We start from the raw sequence: 12,993 nt of genomic DNA on the forward strand, positions 1-12,993 counted from the left end.
GTGCAAAGGGAATTGTTCACATCATACAGAATTGACAGCTGTGAGAATAAGTAATCTTTGGTGTCTTTTCCAAACCGGTTGGCTCAGACAAGGGCATGGAGTCTGAGTAGACAGAATGTGTCCTACAAACAAGGAGGGTAAAAAGGGGGTGGGACAGCTCCTACCTGGCAGGGTTAGAGGGGGAGTCATCAATGGCATCAGCTGAATGTCCAGTACCTGCCCAGCAATAGCAAGGACCTGCTCATACGTCTTCACTTTCTTCCCCGGACAGATTTGTGTGTTCCCTCCAGACTGGAGCACTTATGATCATTAATTTTTGCTAAGTGTGGCCTAGTTTTCTTGCCCTCCTATTGTAAAGCTTCTCTTTTGGTGATGATTGTCCTAAGGGCAGGTCTGAATGTGCCAGGTCCAGTGGTGGTTCTGCTCTAACTGTCCATACATACATACATCCCTCCATTCAAGAAATACATATTTGGTTATTTACCAAGCATTGGGCACTTTGCTAGGTTTTGTGACTATAAGAAAGTCAAGATCCTTAGTCTCATGGAGTTTATACTTTTTGATGGCTATAAATCAGTAAATAAGATGTTGAGAGAGTGATGCGTGCTCTGAGGAAAACAGCCTGATAGGATTGCACTGAGTCGTTCCAAAGGTGACCACCTACCCTGACCTAGGGCTTTTCTGTGGGTTCCTCTGTGGGGATTGGGAAATCCAGAGAAAGCCCTTCAAATGATTTGAAGATTAAACAACCTGTGTCATCTATAGCGAGGCAGCTTTTTGCCTGTATGTCAGACGCTGAAGCACCAGGAGGACAGTTTGGGGATCATGTGGTGGTGTGCTCGCCATGGGCCTGTGGCGCAGTGGAGCAGGACCTTTTATCCCCCCTTAAATTAATTTTATTCATACATGCTCTGTCTACTAAACATACACTCTTCCTCCCTCCCATTCCCTGATAGCCTTTAATCTACTATCTGTCTCTGCGAATTTGCTATTTCTAGACATTTCTTATAAGTGACATCATCATATAATACTTGTCTTTCTGCGTCTTATTTCATTGCGCATAATGTTTTCAGGATTCTTCATGTTGCAACATGTTTTAGAACTTAGTTCTTTCTTATGGTCAGGTTATACTCTGTTGTTATTATGTACCACATTTTGTTCTTCCATACCTCTGTTGATGGACACTGAGGTTGTTTCCATCATTTGGCAACTGTGAATAATGCTTCTGTGAACACTGGGTACAAGTGTCTGTTTCAGTCCCTCTTTTTACTTTCTTTGCATCTAATGTAGAATTGGAATCTCTGAGTCATATGGTAATTCTGTATTTAATGGGAATGGAGCCTTTTGTTAAAAGCCTTTGTGTTTCTTGTCCTAGAAATGGGCATGCTCTCCTGGCATTCATGTTCTCCCGACAAGAGGGCAAGTTGAACCGCCAGCAGACCATGGAGCTCGGCCATCACATCCTCAAGGCGCACATCTTCAAGGTGAGCTGCACACCGATATGAGGAGTGGTGTCTCTCTTGGGGTCATGTGCATATTTTGGTTTTGATGGTTTCAGACATCCCAGAACCCCTCCATGTGCCCCATCTCAGAGACACCCTCTCCCTCCTCTCTTAAAATAACCATTTTTCTCTCTTTTGTCATCATCGCTTCCTTGCATTTCTTCATAGTTTATTACCCAACTGTATGTCTGAATGCTCTGGGCAAGTTTTAACTTTTTTTTTCCCCTTTAAGTCTCCTTGTAAGTTTTTAAAGGTTCCATTTCATTCCCTTTTGTTACTTTGTTATTTATTTATTTATTGAAGAGCCTGCATAATTTGACCTACATAGTTTCTTACCACCTAGATTTTCTGATTTTGTCCTTATTTCTCATGGTGTATGTGTTAGTCAGGGTTCTCTAGAGAAACAACCGACAGGAGAGATCTGTAAATATGAGATTTATAAAGGTGTCTCACGCAACTGTGGGAATGGAAGAGTTCACAATCCGTAGGGCAGGCTGTGAAGCTGGCAGCTCTGATGAAGGGTCTGGACGAACTCCACAGGAGAGGCTCACTGGCTGAAGAAGCAGTGGAAGAATCTCTCTTCTTCCTTAAAAGCTTTCGACTTATTGTATTATCTCGTTGTGGGGAACATGCCTTAGTTGATCGCAGACATAATCAGCCACAGCTGCAGTCGACTGATGCCTTACTCCACCTGCCTTCCAGCTCCTCGTTCCTCTCAATTTCCTGTATCTTGGGAGCTGGAGGTGGAGACTTCATAGGGTTCAGGTTTGATATTTTGGGGGGTCAGGCAGTGAATGGGAGGCAAGATTATAAATGCTAAGAGTTTCTTCTGTCAGGAGGCATGTAATTTCTGCTTGCCTCTCACTTTACGATGTTATCAGCCATTACCAGCCACTCCTAGAATCATTTACTCATTTGAGGTATCAAAATGGTGATCTAGTTCTATCGTTTATTCTTCCTTTAACTTACTGGAATACTTATATAAAGAGAAACTTTCTCTACCATCTCTTTCTCCCAGGGTCCACTTCATGCAGGAATGGCAGGCCATTTGCTTGACCCTTGATTTTAGGTAGGAATCTAACGGCTCCCAGGTCCGGGCATTCTTTGTGTGAGCCACAGCTCTCACTTGCTTTCGGTGCATGTCTCTACATACCTACTTTCAGACTCCTCTCTTGTTGTTTCCAGGGACTCAGTAAGAAGACAGGAATCTCTTCAAGCCACCTCCAAGCCCTATGGATCGGTTATAGCACCGAGGGGCTGTCTGCTGCCCTTGCCTCTCTGAGGAATCTCTACACCCCCAATGTGAAGGTCAGCAATCCCCACATGGAGAGCCAGCACCCCCACCCCAGCCTCTGGCTCTCTTTCCTCCCATAATTCTGCCCTGGGTAGAGATATAAAGAGCTAACGGAGCTTCTAACATATGCTTTTTCCCTAATACAAATCACACAGTCTTGAATGCTCTGATTATTGCAGGTTCTTTTCTAGAAGTTCAGCGTTTGCTCAGGCAGGAAGATATGGGTGGTCGGGGTGCTTTGTGAGCACATGGTAATGGTATCAGAGTGAATGTGATAAGGAAGCAATTCACAAAGGAAACCAAAGGTCACAGAAAGATTTCCGGGGACATTGATTTTTAGTGTCCTGGCTTAGTAATCTGAACTCTCTCTTTATCGTTCAAATAGAATTAAATGTTGATGAGTGGGCTGGACATACAGAGGGAAATATTACCAAAACCCTTTAGTGTATACTTAACGTTTATGACTGGAAAGCATCTGCCTGTAACAGCTCCTCGGCTTTGGTAGTACTGTCGTGCCACAGTATTCTGCTGAACTTTCCAGGTAGGCTGTCCTCCCCTGTGTAATGTAGTGGATAGATTTTAAGCACAGAAGGGTCAGGTGTGGATAGGGCCACCAAGAAGGTCTTTGGTGACTGGGCTTACTAAAGTCCAGGACTCTCAGCCTCAGACCCGTTGTGCTTGGCTGCCTGCAGAAGCTCTGAGCCCCTCCCCCTTAAATCACTTCTCTGAAAATGACCGTACTGTCCCCTCTCAGCATGAGGGAGGCCCGACGTGGCATCCAGTGAAGGACCAGGCACAGCCCTGGTGCAGCACTCCAGGCATGTCTTTCACTTCTCCTTGCTTTTGTTCATCTAACCCATGTGGGAAAGGGGCCGTGTGCCCCCAAGATGGCATTGTGGGGGACCCCTGAGCAGCTTCCGAACCTCTCCTCCCTGCTGTCGCCCCTGGCGCTGCCCCTGCGCTGTCTGTCTGGGCGCTGGGGTCCCACAGAGCTCTTCCCCTGCTCTGGGTAGGGCTGTGCCCTGCTGCGTCTCTGCACTGGAGGAGCAGATGGCAGAGCTGGGCATCAGGAAGGGTCTGGCAGTGCCTGGAGTCTGGGGGCAGCTCCCCCAGAGTCCTGCTGCCCAGTGCAGGGCCTTTGTATAGAGAAGAGAAAGGCCACTGCCCTCAGGGTGGCTCAGGCTGTGTCTTTGCAAAGACAAAAATGCTGTGTGTGTCAGGCACACTCGACCCTTTGGCTGAGCACCAACGCTGTTAACTACACATGGGAACCCCGTGCTGGCCCTCATCAGTGCTTGCTCCTTTTTGTATTTCCTCTCACTCTCCGGACTTGTAGGTTTGAGTGTCACAAATGAACCGTGCATGCATTTTTTTTATGCAGTAGATGGACAGGGATGCCAGTTCTTACCTAAGGAGAACTAGCTCCAAGCTGCTGCTGTTGATCAAAGGAAAGTCTTATTTTCTAGATGAAGTTACTCTAATAGAGACTAGAGAAAACTGTTTCCTAAGTTTAGATTTCACACAATTAAGAAGTCCTGTTAAGAATTTTTTCACTTAGATTTTATAGAAATTAAAGTTGAGGTTGCCATAATAATATTGTTTCATCTTTCATTTCAGCTAAAAATGTATCTTAGCGTCTCCATAATTAATTAAAGTTTATAATGATGACAAGGGAGAAAGAAATGAGAATAAAAATGGCAAGGTCTGTTTTTACTGCTTTCATGAATTATGGGTACAGAAGTTATTCTTTTCTTTTAATATAGAGAAAGTAAATGGAAAATGTCATGCTCTGTTGAATATGAGTTTTTCAGACAGTAAATTACAGCATAATAAAGTAATGGGTTTGACCCTCCTGGGATTGCAAAGTTTCTTCTTTAACGTACTCAGTCTTTTAAGAGTTATTCGTCTTTACTTTGGTAGAACTCCAGTGTCACCTACATCTCTCCCATCCCCCAACTTAGATAACGTGGTTATAGAATCTTAGGGCTTTCCATTATTCTTTTGTTTCTTTTATCTTTCAAGAAAAAAACAGGCTTTTGCAGAATCTTGAACAAAATACAGTAATTTAAAATTATGCATGCAATTAAGGAACTTTTTTTAGACAGTATTAAAATGTTGTCATACAGGAATGAATGTGGTTCTGAACAGTAATTGTAGTTTGTCACTTTAGTAAATTAAAGTGACTTGACTTACTCAGAAATGATTACTCGGTATATGGCTTTTAATTTTAGTGGCATGACAGAGGGCTCTAACAATTTAATCTCCCTTTACCAGGCAGGGTCATACTGGCCAAGACTCTGGCTGACCCACTGGGGTCCTTGCCACCAGTGCCACCAGGCACCCAGCCAGCGATTGTTTTTCTCACCCCGTCTCACGGGGCCAGTTGACAGCCACAGGCGTCCCAAGGCTGTGGACTTGGGGGAATACAGGTCATGAGTTGTCTCTCAGGGTGAAGGCAATGAAAGGAGGAGAATGAACATTAGAACTGGATTTTGGCCTCACTCCCCGTGGCTGGCGACCCAGTCATATTCTGAATCACAACTAGGCCATGCACATTCTAGAACAGTGGTGCTTAAGTAAGCCTCCAAAATACCTAGGAAAACCGAGGCAGACTCCGTCCTCTCTCACACCATGCTGGCTAGGGCCCCTTCAGCTTCTCTGGGTCACTCTGCCTGCCCCCTCCATCCTTGTCTTCTTGCATTCATTCAGTCTTCATGTTCAAGTGTTGTCAGAGGAGGGCGTCTGTGAGGATGGTCAGCAAATTTTCATATAGTTGGAAATAAATTTATAGAATGAACCACTCTTTGAATACAGTGCAAGCTTGACCAGAGCTGTTGCTTCTGGCACTGGACTGCTCGGTGGCAGTGATTAGCTTTGGGTCCAGAGCCACTCTTTTCCTTGCTCCCCTGTGAGCCTCAGTGTCTTCACTTGGAAAATGGAGATAACAAACGAGCCCGTCTCAGAGAGTGTTCAGAAACTCAGTGAGATGGTGTGTGCTGAGTTCGTGGAAAAAGATTCAGCACTTGTTAGGTGTTCAGGAAGAGTTAGGTATCCTCATTAGCACTTCTCATCTCTGCTGCAACCCCTGAGGCCTTCTGTGCCCACTGGTGGTGGTTGGAAAGAGCTGCCTGCCTTGAGTATGAACATGAGGTCTTTGCTGCTGAGCGCTTATGAACAGCACCAGGTGGGTGCACACATGACGTGGCCAGGCGGCTGGATCTGGGGGCCGCTGGGCACCCCCAGTAGAGCTCCATGCCTTCCAGGGCTCAAGGGCCTGGGCTCTTGACCCTTCTGAAGACTCCATGAAAGGGCAGTTTTAAAAATAGCTATTAGTATCTGCTGGGGGCTGGGCTGAGTGATCTTTATCTGTGCACTTTCATTTCTAATCTTTGCAACAACCCAGTGAATTGGGATTGTTTGAATTCCACTTTTCAGATGAGCAAACCAAGCCTTAGGGCAGTTCAGGAGCGTACCCCAAATCACACAGTTGTAAGAACACCTGGACCCGAGTAGGGCCTTGCTCCACAGCTGCATTTATCACCTGATGTTTACAGCCCTGGCTGCCAACTAGAACCACCCAGGGAGCTCAGGCGGTCTAAGCCCCACCCCCTGTAAATCACAGTCTTCAAGGAAGGGGCGGGGACAGGCCCTGGAAAATTTCACAGCTCCCTAGATGATTTCAGGAAGCAGCAGTGCTAAGAACCATGGGTTAGGGAAGGGTCACAAACTGATGGGGCAGTGAGTGGGTAGAATTATCCCAGCCTTGCACCAACAAAGGAGATGTTTTTCCTGAGAAGCAGATGAAGTGTGAATTGATGACACATTTTTTACAAAGGCCTGTAGCTAAGTATATGCATTCCAGCTAAAGTCTTATATTAAGCAAGACTGTGCTGCCAGTACACTTTGTAACTTAGTTACGGAAGAATACTTGAATGGGGCTAGGTATTGCCATTTTCTTAGGAGACACCTGAAGCCCAGGGAGATTGAGTAATTTTCTGGAAATCACACAGCAAATTAGTCAGAAGGCTGCTTTAGAATGTAGACTGCTTAATCCTGCTTTTTCTCTTAGGCTCAGGAGGGGATGGAGTTGAAGGGGAAGGGGAGAGTGAATGTCAGAATCATCCAGAGAATTTATAGACTATTCTGCCTGTCTTCTTGTGCCCAGAAAGTCTGATGTGCCCCTTGGCATTATGTGTATTTTGGAAAAGCTCCCAGAGTTCTTGCATGCTCCCCTGGCTAAGAACCAATTTCCTAAGCCTTAATAAAATCCCCAAGTATTTCACCAACATAATCCTATTATTTCTAAACTGATAAAGTAGGAGATGGGGAGAGAATCTACTTTTGTTTAGCAGACTTTAAAATACTTTTGAAATAAATTAGAACCTGGTGGTATTTTTAAGAGCAAACCCATGTAGATGTCTAAGACAGGCTTGAGGGGACTAAGTATCAGTATTAGTACAGGAACACATTTTCTGATTTGCATCAGTGTTTCCTACTTTCCATCCACGACTGCTGTGTGGCTGTAGGAGACAGAGGCTGGGTTGGTTGTTGGCCTGGGTCCACCCGAGTGATGGTCCCCTCTAGTGGGTGAGGATGAGGTGGCGGCTGGCAGCTAGCCTTGCTACGGCCTCCTTGTCACTTGTGGATAATCTGTCCTTCCATAAGTGTAAGGGACACTAGTGGTGTAAAGGATTTGACCTTGGAGCCATTTCCGTCCATTAACAGACGAGTGGCTAAACAAACTGTGGTATATACATACGATGGAATATTATGCAGCTCTAAGACAGAATAAACTTATGAAGTATGTAACAACATGGATAGACCTAGAGAACATTATGCTGAGTGAGACTAGCCAAAAACTAAAGGACAAATACTGTATGGTCTCACTGATTATGAACTGACATTAGTGAATAAACTTGGAATATGTCATTGGTAACAGAGACCATTAGGAGATAGAAATAGGGTAAGATACTGGGTAATTGGAGCTGAAGGGATACAGACTGTGCAACAGGACTGGATACAAAAACTCAGAAATGGACAGCACAATACTACGTAATTGTAATGTAATTATGTTAAAACATTGAATGAAGCTGCATGTGAAGTATAGTTTTTTTTTCTTTTCTCTCTATTATCGTTTTATTTCTTTTTCTGTTGTCTTTTTATTTCTTTTTCTAAATTGATGCAAATGTACTAAGAAATGATGAATATGCAACTATGTGATGATATTAAGAATTACTGATTGTATATGTAGAATGGAATGATTTCTAAATGTTTTGTTAGTTAATTTTTTTAAATTAAAAAAAAAATCACGCTTCCTGCCCTACCTCAGAAGTGTTGTTGAGATTGATGTCTACCTGAGAAATTGAAATACTCGTACTGGGGGCGTCATTCAACAGGTGAGCCGGCTCCTGATTTTGGGAGGTGCCAACGTCAACTATAGGACAGAAGTGTTAAATAATGCCCCAATCCTGTGCGTCCAGTCTCACCTTGGCCACGAGGAAGTCGTCACCGTGCTCCTGGAATTTGGCGCCTGCCTGGATGGGGTGTCTGAGAATGGCATGACTGCCCTCTGCTACGCGGCAGCTGCCGGCCACATGAAGCTGGTGTGTCTGCTGGCCAAGAAGGGGGCGAGGGTAAGCAGCTGCCTCCCTGTGGTGGGGGCGGCAGGGATTGTCCTGGTGTTGTTAGAGTGTGTACTGGTCACGCCAGTCTTCCTTTTGTCTCTACTGTTTCAAAACCACAGCATAAACAGAAAGGGTGAAGCTGTACGTATTGGTCATTCGTGCAGTTGCTTTGGTGTGGGCAGTCTTGGGAGAGGGGTGGGCCCCTGTTATGCTCATAAGCCAATTCTGGCTTCTCACCGCACACTGGAGGCAGAATCCCAGGGGGACTCCCAGCCAGCGGGGGGACAGGGAGGACCAGCCTTTAGGAAGTCTGCAGTGTTGACCAGAACTTACTGTAGAACCTGACACAGCACCACAGTTGGTGAAAAGGGTTTTCAGTGCCTGGTTGCTTCCCCCGCCCCCCCCTTTTCTTAGCCCATTTCAGTTCATGTCTTTAAAAACACTAAAATGGGCCGGTGGGTCTGAGAAGCCATGTGCTGAGCCCATGACCCAGGAGCCATACTGCCTAGATTGGATCCCTCCCTTCTCCGCTCACCCGAACCTGTGTCCCGCAGGCTTCTCATCTGTAAAGCAGGATGTATAGTGTCTACCACGGGGCTGGTGGCAGCGTTACATAACTCAATATGTTGACATTAAGTGACCATATATTACAACAATTTAATCTAGAGCTACAGTGTTAGTGGATTAGATGAAAACAATGGCTAGCTCACAGTAAACTCTGTGTATGTGTTTTTGGAAACGGTAGTAAGATACTATAAAAAACAACAGTGCGTCAGATGAAAATCCTGCCATCATACGGATTTTTTTAGGTTTACTATAAGCATTCTGCTGGGGAGAAAAGAGCATTTTGACTAACAATAGGAATAAACTGCTAATATTTGTCATCTTTTTATTTCATTATAATGTTTAAAGTTCAGCAGAACTACATTAGGCTATAGGAGCTGTGGGACTGTGGAAGCCTTTTTTTTTTCCCCCTTTAAAAAACAGCATTCAGGGGCAGTGAACTTTAGCTTATAAAACAAGGGAAATGTTTCTTTCTCTTTTTTTGCTCTGTTGTTTCTTTAATTAAAAAAAAACTGGAGTAGTTGTAGGCTTACAGAGTTCCCATATACTCCCCCACCACAGTTGAAATATTGCTTTTATGCCTTCCCAGTGGGTATGTTACTGCTCGTCATTATGCCTCTGTTTCCAGATCCAAACCATCCCTAAGCTTTATTCTAAGGCACACGGGCCCCCTCCCATGTACCGCTGACAGCCCTTTGAGAGGAAGGCAGCCATCAGAGAGGTGGTTCTTGTAAAACCTCCGCGTAGAGCCACACCCCCAAAATAGCCAAGTATGGCAAGGCCGGCCCTCCACTCTTCTTCTAGCATAGCATTTCTTGGGTTTAGGCAGGACACGATGGATGGCCTGGCTGCTTTGGGGACCTTCTAGGGCATGCAGCACACAGACACTTGCCCTCTGTTGATCACAGCCTTCCCTGGCTTTGTGGCCGTTTACCTGCTCCCCTGTCCCGGCCCCCGGGTGGCCTGCCGGCTTGCAGCCTCCCACCCCAGCCAGATGCCACTCAGGCTCCCCTCCTGCCTGTCCTCATTCAGAGCTGGGTTTTCTAGGTCCCTTCCTTTCTCTGGCTTCCCTGTTTCAGTGACCAAAGAACTACCCTCTTTCCCTAAATCATAGCTTGGCACAGCAGATTTGAATGTTCCACCCAAATAACCAAGAGCACTTGGAAGCTCACGTAGTTTGCCTGATTGAGGAGGGTGTCCTGTGACCACTAGTTCTACAGAGGGAACCCAAGGCCTAGACCTGTGCTTTTAATTACAGTTCAGTGATTCAGATGAAGAATTGGTGCTCTACTGAGAGACAGGAGTGTAGGGGAAGCCCGTGTACAGTTGCGGTGGGACGGGATTTGCGCCCGGTAGTTGCGGTGGCCTGTGTTCTCGGAGGGAAGGTGATGCTGAGCTCTGATCTGCTGCCGCCACCCCCCAGGTGGACCACTTGGATAAGAAAGGGCAGTGTGCGCTCGTGCACAGTGCCCTGCGGGGCCACGGCGACGTTCTCCGCTTCCTGCTGGCCTGCGAGTGGTCAGCTGGTCCTCACCGGCCAGGCACGCTGAGGAAGAGCCAAGCCTTGCAGCAGGCGCTGACGGCGGCCGCCAGCATGGGCCACAGCCTGGTGAGTGCGTGTGCGGGGTCCCGCGTGGGGCTCAGGCGGGCGGTTGCTTTGGCCAGTCCCCTTTTCCAGTGTTGTGTACCTGTGACCCCTGAAGGAATGAAAGAAAACAAGGATTTCGAGAGAGCCGTTGGCTTGGACCACACGTAAATGTCTTCTGCTGACATAAGTGGAGCCTTCCGAGAGCGGTCATTTTCTACTCTGCCTTATCTGCTTCTCTTCCTCCCTTTTTTCCACTTTTAACCCTCTAACCCTGCTGTTTTACATTTTTTCCTTCTGATTCATTCCTTTGTCTTTAAGACCTTTTAAAAATAATCACATGGAATTCTAGGTCTAAAATCGTACTTGAGTATTTGAAGGATTTTTAAAAATAGAACTTTAATGCTTTGATAGCATGTAAGTAAGAATTCTTGTCATTCACAGTTCCCAGACTGAAGGAAAGCTTATGCGGGATTTAAATAGAAAATTTATTTCTGGTAAATGTCAGTGTTCCTCAGTTTGAAGATTTAATTGTCATCTCTTGACCTGTGTGTCCTAGCTGTGAATGTAACATTTTAAACACTGTCTTCCATGTGTTTTTTGCTCTGCTTTATTTCCAACCAATTAGAGGGGCCAACATTTGATAAGATTCTTTCCCCAAAATGACTTAAAGCAAATTTGGGTACAGAGCTCGCTTTTTGACTTTTGGCATGGCAAGCACAGAACACAGGCACAGCTGACGGGCTGGTTTTCAGTGTTCAGAGCATTAAAAACACAGACACATACACACACAGAGAATGTAGATGGTTTTCCTTTTTAAACTGTTGGCTGAATCTGAGCAGGCCCGTGAAGAGGACAATGAATGCAACTTGTCAGTGTGACCCTCGTCTCAGTGCACATTTACCCCTTCATTTTAAGCTGCCTGGGAGGGATGCTGTGCAGGGAAACCCTCTGTGTGGCCAGTAACTGGGTCGTAGAAAAGATTTCATTCACCAATAGACTTGAAGCGCATATTCGTTTCCTATGGCTGCTGCAACAATTACCACAGTTGGCTTAAGACAACACAAATTTATTCTTTTCCAGTTCTGGAAGTCAGAAGTAAAAAAGCGAAGGTCCCAGCAGGCCAGTATTCCTTTCTTCTCCTAGCTTCTAGAAGCCATTTGAATTCCTTGGTTCATGATCCTTCTTTCCTCTTCAGAACCCGTTCCTTTACCCACTGCTGCGGCCACACCACCTCCTCCTTCCTTTGCCTGTGTCTCCTGCGTCCTTATAAGGACTGCTGTGGTTAGATGAGGCCCAGTTGGATAATCCAGGATCTCATCTTGAGATTCTTAACTCAATCACAGCCACAGTTTCCTTTTGCCACACAAAGTTACGTTCACAGTTTCAGGAATTAGGATGTGGCCTTACTTGGGGACCGTCATTTCACCCTACCATAAAGGTTATGGACCATGAGCTCAAGGATGAGTCAGAGGTGACCCCACCTTGCTTTTCTGTCCTTGCTGTTGCCCAGGGTGCGAGCTGGACTCTGGCTTAGGACACAGATGCTTCCGTTTCCCCAAGAGGCACCAGTCCTGCCTCCTCACCTGATTGAACCTGTTCTTTGGTAAGAACAGTGCTGTCTGAAGGAAAAAAAATTGATAATGCTTTATAAGTTTATTTTATTGAATAGGTATGTATCTTTTTTTTTTCCTTGTGAAAAGTGGATTTACCGTTTTTGGCTATTTCTGCAGATTTCTACAGTTTATCTGATCTCCCATGTCCTTTGTTGGCTAGGCTGGCATATTTGGGTCGGGTTGGAATTCATTAGAATTCTGAGTACCCAGTGATCCTGAACAGTGTTACAGAAATTCACTGGGATTATGATTTTTTAAAAAAATTCTTAAAGTGGAAGGATGATTAGCACATAAATTACGCTTGAAAGCGGTTTCGTTATATTTTCTTTCCCCATGCGGCACAAAGGAATAATGGTTAAAAACACACTCTCTCCTTTGATACATGGGATATGATGAGCACATATTGCTATGAGAACTGATTGAATTACCTTGCCACTTCTGACAGGTGGTCCAGTGCTTGCTGGGAATGGAAAAGGAACATGAAATAGAAGTCAATGGCACTGACACACTGTGGGGAGAGACAGGTAATTATGGCTGCACCGCTTGTGATCTGGGGCAGTTTCCTTGATGGTTTCACCCCTGTTTGGGCCTAATTGTCTTAGGAATGACTTATGATGCATGTAGTCCTATTTTTATTTTACCAAAAGGCATTTAAAGTGTAGTGTTTTGAAACTTCCCAAATGAGTGGTAAAGCTTTGCCAGAAACATATAACATTTGAATCACCATTGAATTAGACGAGCATTTGCCATGCCTCTGATGCCTAAATAAGGTGCTGCTCTCTGGTTGGCCAAGTTTTCACAGATCCAA

The 12,993-nt window shown here is 45.3% G+C and overlaps 1 protein-coding gene across 11 annotated transcripts in view; it reads left to right on the forward strand.

Moving 5' to 3' along the window:
• TANC1 (tetratricopeptide repeat, ankyrin repeat and coiled-coil containing 1) overlaps positions 1-12,993 on the forward strand; it is a 267,329-nt gene that overhangs the window by 226,229 nt on the left and 28,107 nt on the right. For all 11 annotated transcript variants that reach the window (XM_077153922.1, XM_077153923.1, XM_077153928.1 and 8 more), the window contains 5 exons: positions 1,376-1,484; positions 2,688-2,810; positions 8,193-8,429; positions 10,408-10,593; positions 12,631-12,709. In XM_077153922.1, coding sequence (XP_077010037.1) covers positions 1,376-1,484; positions 2,688-2,810; positions 8,193-8,429; positions 10,408-10,593; positions 12,631-12,709 — 734 coding nt within the window. The remainder of the gene's footprint in view (positions 1-1,375; positions 1,485-2,687; positions 2,811-8,192; positions 8,430-10,407; positions 10,594-12,630; positions 12,710-12,993) is intronic.

Source organism: Tamandua tetradactyla, chromosome 3 (assembly GCF_023851605.1).
Source record: "Tamandua tetradactyla isolate mTamTet1 chromosome 3, mTamTet1.pri, whole genome shotgun sequence".
In the NCBI taxonomy this organism is placed as follows: domain Eukaryota; kingdom Metazoa; phylum Chordata; class Mammalia; order Pilosa; family Myrmecophagidae; genus Tamandua; species Tamandua tetradactyla.